This window comes from Paralichthys olivaceus, chromosome 6, assembly GCF_024713975.1.
Source record: "Paralichthys olivaceus isolate ysfri-2021 chromosome 6, ASM2471397v2, whole genome shotgun sequence".
Lineage (NCBI taxonomy): Eukaryota > Metazoa > Chordata > Actinopteri > Pleuronectiformes > Paralichthyidae > Paralichthys > Paralichthys olivaceus.
The window spans coordinates 20,079,229-20,096,954 of NC_091098.1; the positions used below are offsets into that span (position 1 = coordinate 20,079,229).

Sequence of the window (17,726 nt, forward strand, 5' to 3'; positions counted from 1 at the left end):
ACATCAGTGCTGCTGTAATAAAACTTTGCCCTCTGAGTTTATCGGGCTGTCAAACATTTTCTGCTCATCTGAGCTTTTTGTCTTTTCTCATTTGACATCGTTTCATATTCCTGCCATCACTTCTGCAATCGGTTACATTTGAAGACTTTTTGTATCAGAACTTTGTCGTCTCCAGTAACAGAAGCACTGATGCCGCACACTGTATATAGGCCACCATCAGGAAGAGTGTGTGCAGAGTTTAAAGTATCAGTGTTGTTTACAATCAATAGTCGAAGTGAACGACAAGAGAAAACTGAAACTGAAGATCATCTGTTGGGAGATTTTTTTGTCTCTGGGCTCTTTCATCTCTCAGCCCTCACAAGCTCTTGTTACAGCTCTCGGGCAGGTATTCATCCTTTTATGGAACGATGGAGCTGCTTTTAGATATGAGCCCGTCACTTGTGACCGGCAAACTGAGGCCGCAGCGGTGTCTAGCGTTTCATGCAGAATTATTCTTTGAAACTGTTCACCCAGCCTGAGATGATAATAATAGATACTAGCTACTTTTTCCACTACATGAAAGGAAGTGTGACTGTCTGACATGAGGCTTCTAAACCAGCTCGATGAGCTGAATTTAAGCATGCAATGAAAATTCCTGAAACTCATGATGCAACATGACATGAATTAAAAAGTGAAGGTGCGGGGGTACAGAGAGCAAATGACCACCTTTGATGCACAGAGGGGTTATTCAGATATTAAATTATGGTCGTTCAGGTTTATGGTAATGACTTGATGAGGCTTAAGAATGTGAGGTACTCACTTTGTTCGCCTCTGACGTTGTGTCTGCTATATACCCAGTCTGTGTGTCTGTCAGAGGGTGCATCTCCCCACTACTCCCCTCGTCCAAGTCACTATCCTCATCCTGCGTTGAGTCTCGCTTGTTGCCCAGGGTAACACAGCAGGACACACTCTCCGTTTCCGTGACGCTGTCGTAATGATCCTCCTCATCGATGGCGTCCTCGTTTGGGAACACCTCCCCGTCCGCGGCGCATGACGGGCTGTCGATGCCGCTGTCCCGGTTGGGAATCTTCCCGTTCTGCTCCGAGGAGTCCGGATTGTCCAGGAGCTCATGGGAGGAGCCTTCCTCCCGCTCCACGTCGTCAAGGCAACCGATGCCGTGCGTGATGTCGTCCTCCGCACACTCGTCCAGCGCAGCCTCATCAGAACCGTCGATGTGCATGGAGGCCAGGCAGGAAAGTTCAGATACCTCCGGAGTTTGTTCGGAGTCTCTTGCAGCCTTCGCCGTCGTGTCCTGGCCGCAGGAGGAGTTGATGTCGTTCGCAGCGTCCATTCTCAGGCACAGGTGCAGCTGGGAGCGTGGGAGCACCCCCAGGATTGGGACCCTAGGAAAGTAAAAGACACAGTCACATCTGCTTTAATAAAAAGAGCTTATTATCAGTCATAGCAAAGCGAAGAATCAGAGCACTGCACTGTACCTCACACTGGAATCATACTGAAAAGCTTTTTAAAGGTTTTATTCTCAAGCCTTAAGCAACAGAATCCACATGACATATGGAACATAATGAAACGTCTTTTTTACATAAGCACATCACAAAGAATGTATCTGATTAAAAAACTGAGCTTCTGATAAAATGTCCTCCTCACCTTGAATTCTCAAACCTCTCGATGAGCAGCCCCACCTTCTGGGCCTCCCGCTGCGGCTGTGCTCCCAGGACAGGAGGGGTCAGGTTCGGCTTTGGTTTCGGCGGAGGAGGGGGTGCTGGCAAAGGCCTGGAAGGCGCTGGGGGGATCCTTTTAGGTTTCTTGTCTTGCCCGAGCGCGAGCAGGTGCGCAGGTTTAGGGGGCACTACAGATGCAGAAGTCCAGACGAGGCAAGAAGAGAAGAGCAAGAGAGAAGCGTGAGGCTGCAGACATTAACAAAACCAATCAGGTAACACGAATAAATCCGAGAGAAAAAACTTCCATGGCTGAGTTTGTGTGTGAAGCTTGTTTTTCGTTTAACACACAAAAGATATCCAAATTGAAAAAAAAACCAGTTCAGGAAAGAGCGCTATGTGCAGTGTACAGCACGAAACAACTCTGAGCTTCAGCTGCCAACTTCCTTATTTCAGAACAGGATGCTGAGATACGTGAAGCTACCGTGGTTCCACTTAATTTAAAATGAAAGCACCGGCAGAGAAATGACTGCGCTGCCTTTAAAATGCAGCAGAACTCATGCATCCCTGCACACACAAGTTCATTGTCTAGTCTTTAATTTGCATGTTTTTCTTCACTTTAATGTGAGAAAACAAGGAAATGATAAGCTATACTTCTTATTCTGAGCACTTCCTCTGTGGCAGTCACATAACAGAAAAGATGTTGAATAGACGTTCCAACAATGTAGCGATAAACCAGGTGATTAATTATTCAGACTTTGTACCTGTGGTTACACTGACACATATTGTGCAAGTAAGAAATGAAAAAATTATAATTTAGACATTTCAAAATGCATTAACATAACTTTCAGCTTTTACTCTTATTTTGTAGCATTCGAGATTAAATTAGGAGTAGCTGAATGCAGTGATGTATATAGAATTATATAAGTGTGCAATCATACACAAACAAAACATGCAAAACAAAAGGATGTGCAAACATGCATCAACATTTTCTGACCACAGGTTTTATTTTTCCAGCGAACCTTCGAGGGCCACAGGAACTCAGAATTTTAACCACTGACAACCGAGGTCCAACCTTAGTTCCTGCCCCTGAAAACTTCCTGCTCCCTGGTTATTACTTCCCTGCCAGTGTTCACAGAGCTGCTCTCAAAGGATGAGCTATGAGTGGAATAGAAACGCTTTGGAGAGGAAGTTCATCCTGTCAGGTGGGAAATACTGCACGTATTAAACCGTGAGGATTAGAACTGTGCTCAGTTATATGGTAGTTCTTTCTGTGCAGTGCAAAATGGAACAATATAATCATTCCCTTGTCTTTAAGCATATTAATTTAACATTTTTTATAAAGGTGTTTCCTACCTAGTGTGACATGATGACATACTTTCATTGTTACAACCATATAATTTAAACTGGTGTAAGAACACTGCTCAGGAACTGTGTGGATGCAGGAAGAGTAGAGACACATAATGAATGCACACAGAGGACGAGGGGCCACTGATTTGTTTGATTAGCATGAAAATTGTGTGAATCATCTGTTCTGGATAAAACTGACAGCATGAGTTGATTCATCACAAGACATTAAAATGATCTGATTAATTCTTGCAGTCACTTATCAAACCAAAAATGTCACAGCTCCTCCATTTTGAGGTCGCACTGGCTTCTCTCTGTTTTATATCACTGTAAATTCCCCAGTGGAACAATGTGTCAGACTGCAGCTCTCTGTCATCAATCAGGACATGAGATGAGGAAAAAGCTTGAGAGTTTTACCAAAGAGCACTGAAACTGTTGAGGTGGACCAACACTTTTTTAAAACATCTATGTTGAAGTTTACTTTCCGTTTAGATTCTTTCATCTTTAATAAAGTACTTACTATGATCAAATACTCATGTTTAACAACACTGGCAATATATAGTAAAACTACAACTCACTCAGGAGAGCAAATACCTCCACCCCCTGGAGTTTTTTGGGATCTGAGATTCGCACCAACATTTTAAGGTTCTTTCCTGACTCACACCACATTGTTTCAGTTAAGTATTGGGGAAATCCATCCCGTAAGCTTTTATATAAACCTGCTTACAAACACACCAACCAACAAACGAACAGGGGTGAAAACATAACCTCTTTGGTGAAAGTTATTATACGATTATTTGATCATTCTTAATCTGTTCCTCCAGCAAACGTTGAATAGTTGTGAGCCTCAGTTTGTTTTATTTCGCTTCCTTCAAATATTACTCAAACATAAACACTTGGGAGCTCCTGCCCTGCTTTACACCAGCTGCTCTTACAGAGGTGACCTCCGAGCAGTGTGAGGGACAGAGTGAGGTCAGTCCGCTGACACGCACCACGTTATAGAAAAGTGTTTGTCAGAGCAGAGTAACCTACAGCTCGATCCCAGTGGTTTGATCTTGTTGCCCCTTTCAATTATAATGACAGCACCAATGTCAAAACCAGCCTTGAAGGGGGGGCCGCAATATGTCACAGCGTTTTACCTTGAGGTTTCTGTGCGGTCTGCGGTCTGGGTGAGGAGGAGGATTGGGGCCGTGGTTTGATGGCGGGCCTGTCGTGACATGGTCTGGGGGTCGGACTTTTCTTAACCAGCTGTGGAGAACACAGGTAGTCCACTGATCCACACTGGTACTGCAGAGCGGAGGCAGGGAGGTCTGCAGAGGAGAAGAAACACAATATTCAGGTATTGATCAAAATATAATTGGATTCGTCTAAATACACACACGCACAACCCAGTGTAATCCTAACAGCAATGCAACTGTGTGCACTGTGCAGTGATAGAACTGAAGGTGAACGACCTTGAGCTCAGGACAGCGCCCTCGGACAGAGAGCAGGGGGGGGCGCAGAGGAGCAGAGAAGCTTTGCAGCATCGATCCTGACACCCATCCTCAGGCAGCAGGCGACAGATTGGATTCCCTCTCGCTGTCTGATAGGCCTGTATCTGACCGACTACATCTAATCTTCTCTGGACACTGTCCGTTAATAGCTCAAGTGAGAGAGAAATTGTTTGTGAGCCACAAGACACGTTTCCATTAACTTGTGATGGGCAGTCAACTGCTCCGACTCCGATTGCATCCAGTCGGGAATGTTTGATGTGGAACGTTACTCAAACTGCAGACAAACGTGTATTTCTTGAGGACTATCTTCAGCTGCTGATTTGTGGAGCTAGCGGTTGTTTACCCCACCATGAACTAAAATCAAACTACAATGCCCAGGTTTAAGGTGATGACGGAACAGTGTCATAATGTCTTTTAACAGTTCCTGAACATCTATGAAACGATCTGCCACAGAGGATTTGCTGGTTCTAGTCTTTTCTTTGGATCTTTGCTGACAATATTGCCGGACTTGTCCTCTATGTGTTGAATTGTTTTGGAAGCACAAAGCCCGGCACATCTAATTTGGGGTTTCAAGCTGTGCTCTTTGCAGCGGAAGGAGACAATTGAGTCTGTAATGAGTCTTATTACACGGCGTGCCACCATGTGGCACACTGCAGGCTTTCCCACCATGTCTGCACCACAAAGGAATGAGAGCAGGCAGGAGGAAGAGATGTGCCGTGCAAACATCTCTCTCAGCTCAGAGGATCGAAAATCCTACAGTGTACAGGTTTTATGTTCACTCTGTGAACTTGACTTTGGCCCCTAGCAACACAAGTATTGTCTTGCTTTGGTTTCTGCTCCTCTTAATCCAAGATGACTCGTGGGCTGAGTCAGAGGAAAACCTTGACCTGTGATCGAGTGAACAAGCAGATCCTTCAGCCAGACGACTGCCTGGTGAAGAACTCTGTGACCCAAGACCGACCGGGGTCGTTCATGGGAAAAACAAACAGCGGTAGAAGACGGACACATAGGGGCCGGTGCCTATGGGAACTTAGCATAGCCATGGTTACCTGAGAGCGAAACCCTCATATCAAACCTCCTAACACCAAACAGAAACTTGATGACACAGCAGAAAGAGAAGCGCCGAGGCTCACAGTTTTTCTAAATTAAAACCAAGTAAAATAACACTTCATGTCAGCATTCAACATGAATATAAGTACAAGTAAATAACTTAAACCATGACACAATGAGCTAAGGCTGTCAATAAAAGCTGTGAGTAAACTTTACAATGATTCAAAACAGAATGAGATAAATAATCAGTCAATATGTTCTGAGAGGAGCTGGTTAACAAACAAATTTCCTCACCTCCAACTGTTCAGTTTCACATATCCAAAGTCCAAAGAACAAGAAAGAGGAAAAGTCTCAAGCCGGTAAATACCAAAACAACTCCTGCCCTCCCAGTTTGTCAGAGGGCGCATGTGCAGCTGAGACTAGTCTTTGTTGGAAAGAAACACACACAAACACACAGACACACAGACACACAGAACACACACACACACACACACACACACACACACACACACACACACACACACACACACACACACACACACACACACACACACACACACACCTTGTTTGAGGAGCTGCACCCGTCTCTGTCTGTTCACCTGCCTAACCTGATCCAGGCAGCTCCTCCCAGGGCCGAGGTAACCACGACTGTGAGTCACTGTGGAGGCCAGACGATCCGAGCATACTCTTACTGCCGACCCACAACACACACACAGTAGCTGCACTCATACCTCAACACACACAGCTTTGTAACAACAACGACAATGTTCACATGGATTCACATTATTGTGATACTAACTCCATTCATACAATAGAATAAGACACATTCAATCATACATGGAAAAAGCAACAATCAAATAAGACATGTGGAGTATATATGTGTGTATGTCCTCGTAGCATTATGACGTCATATTGGAGTTTTCACAGCATCACAGCAACATCGACATACAACAGTTACCAAAGGATTGACAACACATGCCCTCTGCATAGGATGAAGAAGTCACATGTTGAGTGTGAGGGAGAAACTGTATATTATGCTGCATGTTATAAAGGAAATTGATATTATGAAGAGTTTTAATGGGCAGAAGCATCAAAATAGCGATATTTTCAAAAAGGTATGACATAGGAACGTACTGATGACATAATCCAACTTTGAAAGTGGATGAAATGAGCCATAATCGGGTTATGCTCTGCAACATCTTCATCGTCTTTTGAATATTCTATTCGTGACTCGTGCAAACATTATAATAAAAATAATGTATTATTCTAGACAGGGTCAATACTGGGAATATTGGTGTCCATGTAAATATAGTAAATAACTAAAACAATATTTGAAGGTTTGGATCAGTCAGCTAATTGATTTGTTCTCAGAGGGACCCCAGACTAATTCTTTAATATGTACATTTCAGATGCTTTTGTGAAAACACACAGGAGAATAGTGAACTCATTAATTCATTCAGTTCCATTTACTGAGGGATGGATAAGTGGGACAATTATAGGACATTATTACCTTTTCACCCTTTAGGCTGTGTGCTACTGTGACAACCTTCCCCTGCAGAAACTACTCCAGCCACAATTTGTCACTATAGCATCCTTTCAATTAGTCAGAGCGTCAGATAACCCATCATCTTATCTGTGCACACGTGGCCGGGGTGTAACACGCTGTTTGAGAGTGAACGGAACAAACGGCACCCGGGGAGCACAGTGACTATTTTGAGTCGAACCTGAAAGACTGCATTACAGTGGATTTCTAGACAGTGAAAGGCTGCTGTGTACCGGACTCACAGAAATATTCAGACACTGTCAGGTATGTGACGGGGACGCATCGGACATGTAATGAGACTCTCACCCACCCTCTTTATGTTGAAGGCACGAGGCCCCAACAAATCTCTGGTGATGCTGCAGGTCACAAGAAAGAAAAACACGAAATGTCTCTGTTACGTCACTGAACGCTTTCACTTCATTTGCAGTTAAGATCCTCTCTCTCTCTGTGGCATCCTGCTGCTCATTCCAACCAACAAACCAACAGACAGGGCAAAACCGAAAATAAAATAAAAGATAAATACATCACAGCCCTCAGACCCACAACTGTCTGGAATAAGCTCCAGATCTGACCTCTCTCGTCTCTGACCATCTGGTTATTTTCCATATCTTTGAATCATTTGCTTCATGACTTCAATAACTTTCATGTCTGTTGCTCACACACAACGTCTCATGTTGGAACAAACATTTGTTCCTCCTACATTTTCTCAAGCATCCAGGCACACGCACGTACAAATTGCTCAAACCTGGCTGGCTGTCAGTCACCGTCGGCCCCGAGGCGACCCCCTCACAGTCATTTATTACCCATCATCCCTTGAGTACAGTCCTCTTCGCCCGGGTGCTGTCTGAGAGATGGAGCATTCAGATTCAGTGGAGTGTCCCCAGTCAGGCAGCCAGTCAATCAGGTCTCCTCCCCACAAACCAACCGCTTGTGCAGGCTGAGCTGACAACACATCAACCTCCCCAAGACGCAGCCCAATCCCAATGAGACTTTTCTGAGTCTGACACCTCATTACTCCCACACCACCCTCAAATGTCCCAGTTTCTCTGCCAGCGTTAAATCTGCTCCTCTCATTCCACCTGTGTCCATGTGTCTGTTGTACTCTATCTCTGCACCGAGACACATTGATCTGGTTTTTCAGTCCGTTACCCTGAAGGACTGAGTGAAAGAGGAGCAGTCTCTCATCTAATGGCTCTGAGACACTTTTAAACACACACACACACACACACACACACACACACACACACACACACACACACACACACACACACACACACACACACACACACACACACACACACACACACACACACAGCACGCCTCAGTGTTTGCTCTCTGCAAGATGAAGAAAACAGCAAAATAAAGTGACAAGTGGGAAAAGCAAAATTAAAACAACAGTTTGGAAAAAGAAGACAGACAGAGATATGCTGTCCACTGCTGATCCATATTGACTCGTACATATTGTCTCAGTGAGTCTCTCAGTAACAAATGCTCTGACCTCGATCTGCTTTTCAGAAATCACAATTAAAAACCACAAACTTCTCCTCAGACTGACAAGATCTTATTTCTTTATCATGTCGCCTTAAACTATAATCATCATATGTATTATCTTACAAATGTCATACTATTTTAATTGTTTGTATCATAAGTCACTTTACTCATTTTATTATTGTTGTTCAATATTTCCCTCGGTAAATCTTCACAGACAGACACAGTTTGATTTCAACTGAGGATGAAACTGCAGTAATTTTGTTTTTATAATTTTCTTGAACCTTGAAAAAAGATGGGAAAAAAATTGGAATACATATTTTAAAATGCCAGACTAACAGTACATGTGCCACACTCACACAGGCCAGTGTAAGAGACCTGACACAGGTGACATAAGGATTGAGACAGAAGTCGTACAGTTACTACAGCCACACTCTGACATTTTGTCTGAGAGCATTGACTCTCAGAGCAGAGAAATAGGCGGAGCTGCTGGAGGAGTGGTTTGAGAAGTTGCTGTGAACGTTTTGCCACCATCCAAATTGATGAGTGTTGGAATCCATCATAACAGAACAGAATTGAGTCTGAACTCAGCAGCTGAGCTCAGCGAAGGACAAATACACAAACCTTTCATGGCCACCTCACAAGCCTGCAGGGGGGGTGGGGGGTAGATATTTAAAGATAGGACTGCAAATGACGATTACCTCAATTAATGATTAACTCTTTCAAATAAACTTTTTGTCAATAAAATACCTTGTATTTGTCTCATTAACGGTCTCAAACATCAGTCATTCATTATCATGTGTGAGAAAGAAAAGGGTGAAATTCTTACACTTGAGAAGCGATGAACAGAACATATTTGACATTCTTGAAATTAAATTGCTGATCAAAATAGTCCAATCCATTTCTTGTTGATCGGTCGACTGATCGTTGCAGCTCGAGATCTATGTCACGAACACACACTGAAATATAGGAACTTGAGCCGAGAGAGGAAATATTGGGTCAGTCAGTAAAACAGCTGCTCCAGGATCCGCTGTAGGACAGATCCTCAATCTGTGACAATCAGCAGACTTCCCTTAGGGTTACACACACACACACACACACACACACACACACACACACACACACACACACACACACACACACACACACAAACACACACAAACACACAATCACAAATACATGAGGATCAACAGCTACGCAATCAAATCCCAGCATCTGGACTCAGATTACAGATCTACATTCTTTTATTTCTCTTCACACTCTGTTATCATAACCGGCCACTTTGTCTTTGTCAATCTCTCTGTGAGCGAGGAGCCGCCTGTGGAAGATACGTTTTGTGTTGTTTAAGAAAGTGCCTCGAGTTTCACTGGTGTAATGGCTTCCCAGGGGCTGAGGGGAGTGGATGAGGGGGGTGGGTGGGGAAAGTCATCTTGTTAGGTTCGTCTTCTTCCCCCTAAATCAGGCCAGTGGGCACAGCACGCACACAGACATGTCTCCCACACTAAATAGGAGGATTTCAACAGCTCCCACAGATAAGCGCCACGAAATCCTGCAGGGATGAGACGAGGCAGAGAGGCTGAAAAGAGGAAGAGGAGGCAGTGGACGGCTGGAATGTGTTGAAGAAGGTCGCAGGCTACTGTTGCAGAAGCAAAATATAAGTTGAAATATAGTTGAGCGGCTTTAATAAAAAGCATAGATGAGGGCAGTGGTATAAGAAAAGTGATGAGAGCACAAGACAAAGCTGTAAATACAGTGTGGAAAAATAGACCCATCTGTTTTCCCTCTAATAACACATTGAAACTGTCAACGAGTGAGGGAAGCTCAACATAATAAGACAAACGAGTTAATATCAGAGTGGCATCATCCTTGTAGAGCCCCGACAAAATCAAGTTACTGGAGAAAGACTCTGCATCAGCGAGCCCCGAGAAACCAAAGAGGAGGCTATTGCCATGGCAACACTGCTGATCTATATAGCTAATATAGCAGGCAGGTCACAGTGAACCATAAAGAACGACTTTCTTCTTTCAGTGGACACACAGCTCAGACAAAAGTGGACTTAAAAATGTCAAATGAATTAACAACTGTGGCCGTTGTCCTCTGACCATTCAGTGTTCATTACAGTCTTCAGTAAAAGCAACACACAAATGTGCATGTGGACATTTGCAAGATATAGGTCAAAGAGTAGTCTTCCAATATTTTCAGTGTCTGACAGCGATATATATATATATTCATATATATATTCATATATATATTCATATAATTTCCAATGCTTCCTGAAATGTTGTTATCAAACCCTTATATGAGAATGAAATGTAATCGGTGGTTAATATTATTTTCCTTGGTATTTTTTCCAGGTGTTTCACCTTTGTCGACATGGGTGTGAAATGGGAAGAGAGATAATGGGGGAGGACACGTGGAAAAAGGTCAGAACTGAACCCAGGGCTGCTGGAGGAGGAATCAAGCCTCTGCATGTGGAGGACCATGCTACCCGGTGGTGGTTTATATTTTACAGTTCAACCATCTTTTCTGCATCGTTTATTCTGTAAAATAAACTTTTCATGTCAGCACATATCTGCAAACATAAATGCTGATACCGGTTTGTCCGTGAAAGGCTCATATCATCTGATTTCATTATCATCTCATCTTTATTCCCCAGACACTGTGGTGTCCTTATCGGCCGGACAGATTCAGCGCTGTGGGTGAGATTGTTCCTGCAGCGTGACTCAAAGCCTCACAGTTTCAGATTCACAGATACAGTCAGCGAAGGACACTCACAGTTTACAGCCATTGGCATGATGATAGTGAGGGGATGATTCAAATTTCATGTTTATCACCAAACTCGTGATTCGCTGCACATTAACAAGTGGCCTCTGAAATTCTGCCCTCCGGCCTCTCACATTCACTCCCAGCTACCCCCCCACACACAAACACACAACAGGACTTTTATGAGGCTCAGTGCAGAGAGGTGGGCCTCTGTTTGACTGGATGCAGTGCAGCACAGTAGCCCAGAGCCTTTACTGTAAAGGAAGCAGCCACAGATTGGCAATTAGGGCAACACACACACAGCAGAACTAGGGGGTTTGCAAACCTGCCCGTGGAGATGACTGCCTCACTGTCCCAGAAACCACTGAAGCTTACTGTAGCCGTTCTCAATGGCGGCTTTCACTGTGTTACTGGAAGATTTGCACAACAATTAACTAAAAAAAAAAAGAAGAAAAATGAGCAGGATCCTGTCTCTTCCTCTCAGTCTGTTTTTACCAAACACCAACACACCTTCACCAGCAAAAAGAAAAAAAAATCAAACTGCTGGTGCTGGAAAAAATAGTCCAGCTCTTTCCATTCCCACAGGGAGTGGGGGAGGTCTGGACAAACACAGGTCTGCTTCATGAGTCACCAGCCCCCAAAGCCTGAAATAGTATTTTCAAAAATAATTTCAATCATCCTCTGTTCAAAGACAGCCATATTGTAATGAGGAATACGCATTTGAATATTCTGAATCGAGACTCGATCACTCTTTGTGCTGACGTGTGAATGTATTGATTATTTTGTCATGAATTGATTGGTGGGATCAACCAATCACTGCAGTGGACACAACCAGTTAAAAACGGATCATGTGGTCGACTGCAGGATTGATTAATTGCTGACTGATTGATGACTTGGATGTTGTTGCATGTTAACAGTGGCTCCAGGGGAAAACAACACTCCCCCCACCACATGCTTACGTGCACTTTAACACATGTATATGCATACACATGTAAACATGCACATGCCTGTGTCGCTCAGTCTGATGGTTTAACTGTACACAACCCCATCTGCAGTGCACACCACAAAATCACTTTGACACTTAACTCATGTCAACATTGTTGCTGCTAATGTTTTACAGCGTGCTGCAAAGTGCTCCACTGTGACCATAGAAAAACACTCAGCAGCTACCAAAAACACGGCCGACCAAATCGCTCCCTTTCCCAAATAAAACGCAACCCAAACAGAGAGAACATTTCACGGGCGACCAAAACACAACTCTAAAAGCCACAGAATTACACCTCTGGTAAACCCAGGTTTCCCCGAGCAGAGCGGGGAAGTGGTGTGTGCAGATCACGTCCACTGAGCTCAGTTTTCCAGTTTACATACGAATGTGTTTGTTGGAAAAGAGGCGTTTGTACTGTATTCAGAACAGGGAGAAGGTCCCAGGTGTAATGTGAATATTATTCTGTGTCCACAGCAAAATCTGAACAATGTTGTCTTAGTTACACCATTCATTGGTCCCAATGATCGAGTACTCATAAATACACAAACCTTAGGTGACAGAAAATTCATCTGAAAATATTCTGATCATCAAATAATGTTTTTTGTTATTTTTTTAGCAAATATGCAGCAGATTAGCTGGTTTCAGCTTTTCAAATGTGGGGATTCTATATCTATCTTTTCATGCTGAGGTATTGTGTTCTTGTAAATCCTTCTCTGATTCTTCTGATGCTTTTATTTTGTTAATTTAAAAATATTAGGAAGCTACATATTTTTGAAAAACCACAAAGAAATAGTTCTCAGTTCTCAGTACCTGACTTTTTTTCTAGTTCCAAGCACCATCAATAAACCAGATGATGCATTTTCCCCCTCATTTACTTCAGCACTAGCATCCTTCCAAATATTTTCACTTTTTACAAACTCAATCCCAAGTTTTGCTCGACCTCCATCCTGCGAGCTGTGAGGTAGTATAGGTAACATGGATGCTACCGCACCCCCCTGCATCTGTTCCAGGCAGGATGGATGTCAGCATGTGGAGGGGAGTGACTATGAGGCTGCTGACAGTCAAAAGGTCCCAGAGCGGGACAGCCCTGCCCAGCACAGGTCAACATGTTGCCCCCTTCCAGTCCAGCTGAGTCCAGTCTGGTTGGTCTGATGCAGAATGGGTGTGTGGATGTACAGGGCTGGGCTGATGAGGGTGAGGAACAGGGGGTTATGCTCCGTCTCCTCCCCTGTCACTGCTCCTCTATGCTGACACACACTGGACTCAGACCAACACGCCACACAGACAAAAAGGTCAGTGTGCACTCGACACAGATGCGTCTTCTTTGACGTCAGGATCATTTTCAAAATGTCACTTGGCTCTCGAACGGCAGCGTCAGCAACTGGAGCTCTACGGCAAGAAGCATCTGAGGCGAGCAGCTCCCGTCAGTCCGTCTGAACTCGTGAACAAAGTGTTTGACACTATAGTTCACTGGGCTGCACTTCTAATGGATGAGTCACTCAACTTAGAAAGCTGAGAATACTTTTAAATGTCGATGGGGGAGAAGATGACTTGAGTCATGAATGGAAACTTAAAATCACCGAAAGCTTTTCAGGCTGAGGTTTGAAGAGGACAGAATTAGCTAAGACACAAGAGCAAGAAGCCAAGACACACACACACACACACACACACACAGACACAGACACACAGACACACACACACACACACACACACACACACACACACACACACACACACACTGTACAAGGAGAGGCCTGTTATAGAAGCCAGGTGTACACTAGACAGACTAATAAAGGCTCCTATTTCCTCTCTAATGGCTCCAGTATTTTCCCTTTACAGCGCCGCACTGCAGCGCTCACAGCCATGTTAGTTTACCCACACAGGAGACAACAGCTCTGCCAGAGTCGGCCTCTTATACATCTTTAACGTCAAGTATAAGAAGCTGGTTTCCAATGTGGGAAATGCTAACCCACTGCTAACAGATCTCAGAGCTACAGTATCTGTGCTAAAGAGATGGAATCAGTTTATTATGTCTGTGCTATGCTGTAATCCATCCGACCCTCTCACCTTACATGAGTTCACAGATTTTCTCCTCTGGGAATAAAATTGTTATGATCCATTATGTATTTCCTGATTAGTCACAAATGGATTTTTTTTGTCACCTCGTATATAAAATAGAGGATCGTAGTATAAGACTAAAATTAAATTAGATTGTTTTATCAATTAATCTGCTTAATGTGCATGTGATTAATCTGCTTTATGTGCATGTCCCAAAGCACGTACGGTTTATTTATGTCTGCACGGTTTATTAATCCGCGCATGCACAGGGATTTCTATTTTTGCAGACTATACCACATGACCCTTGGGAGGCTCTGTTTATAGCAGGTATGATTTGTTTTCGCTTGCACTGCATTAAAACAACGGCTACACCGTCAGAGACACAGGAAAACACAGGAGAATAAATTACAACTTTTTATAAAGAAATGTCAAAATAAAATATGTGTAAGGACCAAAACTTTACACACACATTTGTCATAAAATACACCGTGTAGTGGGATCACATACTCTACTTGCTCGTAACTGTCTTTCGTGACTGTGGACTATTCCTCGCTGAATTTAGACCGAGCTGCCTGCAGCTCTGTCATCTGTTACCTGTGTTACCTGCAACAGCTTGTCTCTGAAGGGGGTCTGAAGGGAAAGCCGAGGATTGATCAAAGAGCGCCCAATTATAGAGGACTGCCATAACTGCCGCTACGTGGTGTCTATGGGTCAACGGCAGGGATGTATAGAAACAGCCCCGGGCGAGAGCTGTTTCTGTACATCCCTGGGGGAAATTTGAAACATGAAAAGAGTTTTTTCTAAAACAAAATGCTTGATAATAGTAAATATTTCATGAATACAAGACAATCACATTTTTCTCTTTTCTCTGCTTCTCTTTCCCTCAAGCCTAGAGGACAAAAAAACTGCAAGATCACTAGGAGCAGCTTACTGTCCTGAAATTTACCATTTATGGTAGCTCCCCTGCTCCCTGTGTACACAGGTACTGACTTTCCACTTTATGAGGAGACGGTTAAGTTCCCCCCCGATGTGAATGTGGCAGGGCTAGGATTTTCCAGTCAAACATCCCTTAAGTAAAGTATATTTAAAAAACAACAGTAGCTCACATGAGCGAATGCACATAAACAAGCACACAGGGACATAAAAACAGATGCCCACATGTACTGTGCATGCACCCCCACCATGCCCTGCAGCAGAAATTCAATAAATATCTTGTTACTGGCCACTGGAAGCCATCTCTGATCCTCTCCACAGCAGTGGGACACAACTACAAAGAGGGTTTCAGCATTAACACTGAAACCTTATGAGCTTTTGAAGTGAGTGTGTTTTAAAATGCATTTTAAGATACAAACAGCCCCCCCCCCCCAGACTCCCCAGACAGAGGTCAGATTAAAAGATGTAAGTTAGTGCTGTGATTGAGTTTGGCAGGAGGGGAGTGTTGTTTGTGAGCGTGTGTGTGATTTTTCTATTCCTCCTCCTGTCTAATGACAAAGTCTCATACAAAAGACAACACACATGCTTCAGCGGAGACAAGAGAGCTCCTAACGCTTTCCGACTGGCTGCACAGAGAAGGACACACACACACACAGGAGTATGAACGCAAAGACACAAGGACACACATGATACTCAAAAACAAAACTGTTGTGACGTTTAACTGTCCAACCTGAAGAATGTAAGTAGAAATGATACGAAGCCGACTTTACTCATCAGTAATGATCTGATACCAGTGCTTTTAAGTAATAACAACTCACACTACATACAGTATGTTAACAGCTGTATGCTGCTAATCCTGTATGGAAGTGATGACTGCTATTATTGATGTCTGGCCTGGCTCAGGTTAAACCCTTTGAAAAACAAATACTGATTAGAATGCCATAGAACTTTATAATCTAGTTTGAAAAGAACAGGTATAGAAAGATCTAGGAATACTCACAACACCCCTCGAAACTGAAGTCTTGCATACAGTACACGTCACTGTTTTACATGTGGGACTTTCAAGTGTGAAGTTGTTACCAAATTGCTGGTGAAAGCTAACTCTGCAACGGAAATCCCTTCTTCTTCGCCGCTCTAAAATCAGTACTTGCCAGCGAGAGGACCGTCCAACTTCTGCAAAGAAGACGTGTTCTCTGGTAAAAGAAAATTGCAATTTCATAAATCTAATATACTTTTAAAACATGGAATGGGAGTAATACATAGATTTGTGTACTGGATGTTTGACCGGACATTTTTAGACTGAGAGAGATGAGTCACATAAAATATCTGCTCTGTCATCTCCAGTTAGACTTCCAGCAGCAACGTCTGCTGAAAACATCATCCGATGGCTCGACATTTCTTTCTGACGTTTGATTCCTATAATTATTGTGCCAACACCAGAAGAACAAGGCGGCTGACCCCAGGTGCCCTGTGTTGGAAGTCGTGGGTTTAATTACCAGTGTGATGGAGCACAGTAATCAGGATGACTGTTAAACATGGTATTTGCATTTTGTTTGTGTGCGGCTTGAACACTATCACCACAAGTTCTCCAGCATCTCTGGGCAACAGGAAACGCTTCCTTCATCTCGATGCAACCAACAAATGAAAAGATGCAGGATAATCATCAGAACTAATCGTTGCTCTTTCATGGTTCTTTGCACATAACAGACCTGCCCCTGTAAAGTATGAAATAGTTGTGGACACTGTGGGCTGAAGACTTCCTTTTCCTTTGGTTTTCTCTAAAAGTATAAACCTGTGAAGACGTAGGAAAAAGGGTGAAACATGACTCACTACTTTTTCCACGGCCCAGGGGTTCTGGGACTTTGCCTTTCACACGAGCTTACTGTGGGAGTCTTTGTGTGGCGGCCTTGAGTGCAGGCCCTCTACATGGCAGCCATTAATGCCAGCTTACCGGGTTCGTAGCTTGACAAACTGTTTTTGTTGAGACTGTGGTGCAGAGGTGCTGATTCTGTTCCTTTTTGGACTAAGGGCCACCGACGAGCTCCTTCTGCTGATGTAGTTTTTTATTTTAAAGCTGTTCATCTTCAGCAGATTTAAGAACTTTGCACTTGTAGAAAAGCATTAGTCATTGGGACACTGATATTTAGGAGCGTTTGGATACTTGTAAGCTAATATATGCCTAACAGCTCATTTGTACCCTAACCTAAAAGGACGTTCCAGGAAACGTAAGCAGCTGTGCACCCCTGACGTCGTGCTACAGTATATATGTCAGCCAGATCCTGTAGCTGCTTGGCTCAGCACCACCCCATTGATCTGGGTCAAAAGGTCGTTGATTAGACAGAGTCTCGACGTCTCTAGGCGATGCCACAATGTCTGCCACACACTCACACAGCTGCTGCCGGTAGTCATGG

General features: G+C 43.6%; 1 protein-coding gene across 2 annotated transcripts in view; it reads right to left on the reverse strand.

Moving 5' to 3' along the window:
* Positions 1-17,726, reverse strand: part of fgd (faciogenital dysplasia) — a 51,913-nt gene that overhangs the window by 15,585 nt on the left and 18,602 nt on the right. The window contains exons 1-4 of one of the 2 annotated variants that reach the window (XM_069526714.1): positions 5,840-6,138; positions 4,142-4,312; positions 1,645-1,846; positions 800-1,382 (exon numbers count right to left, since the gene is read on the reverse strand). In XM_069526714.1, coding sequence (XP_069382815.1) covers positions 800-1,330 — 531 coding nt within the window. In that variant the 5' untranslated portion in view covers positions 1,331-1,382; positions 1,645-1,846; positions 4,142-4,312; positions 5,840-6,138. Of the gene's footprint in view, positions 1-799; positions 1,383-1,644; positions 1,847-4,141; positions 4,313-5,839; positions 6,139-17,726 lie in introns of those variants that run through there. The other variant, XM_069526713.1, reaches the window with a different exon arrangement.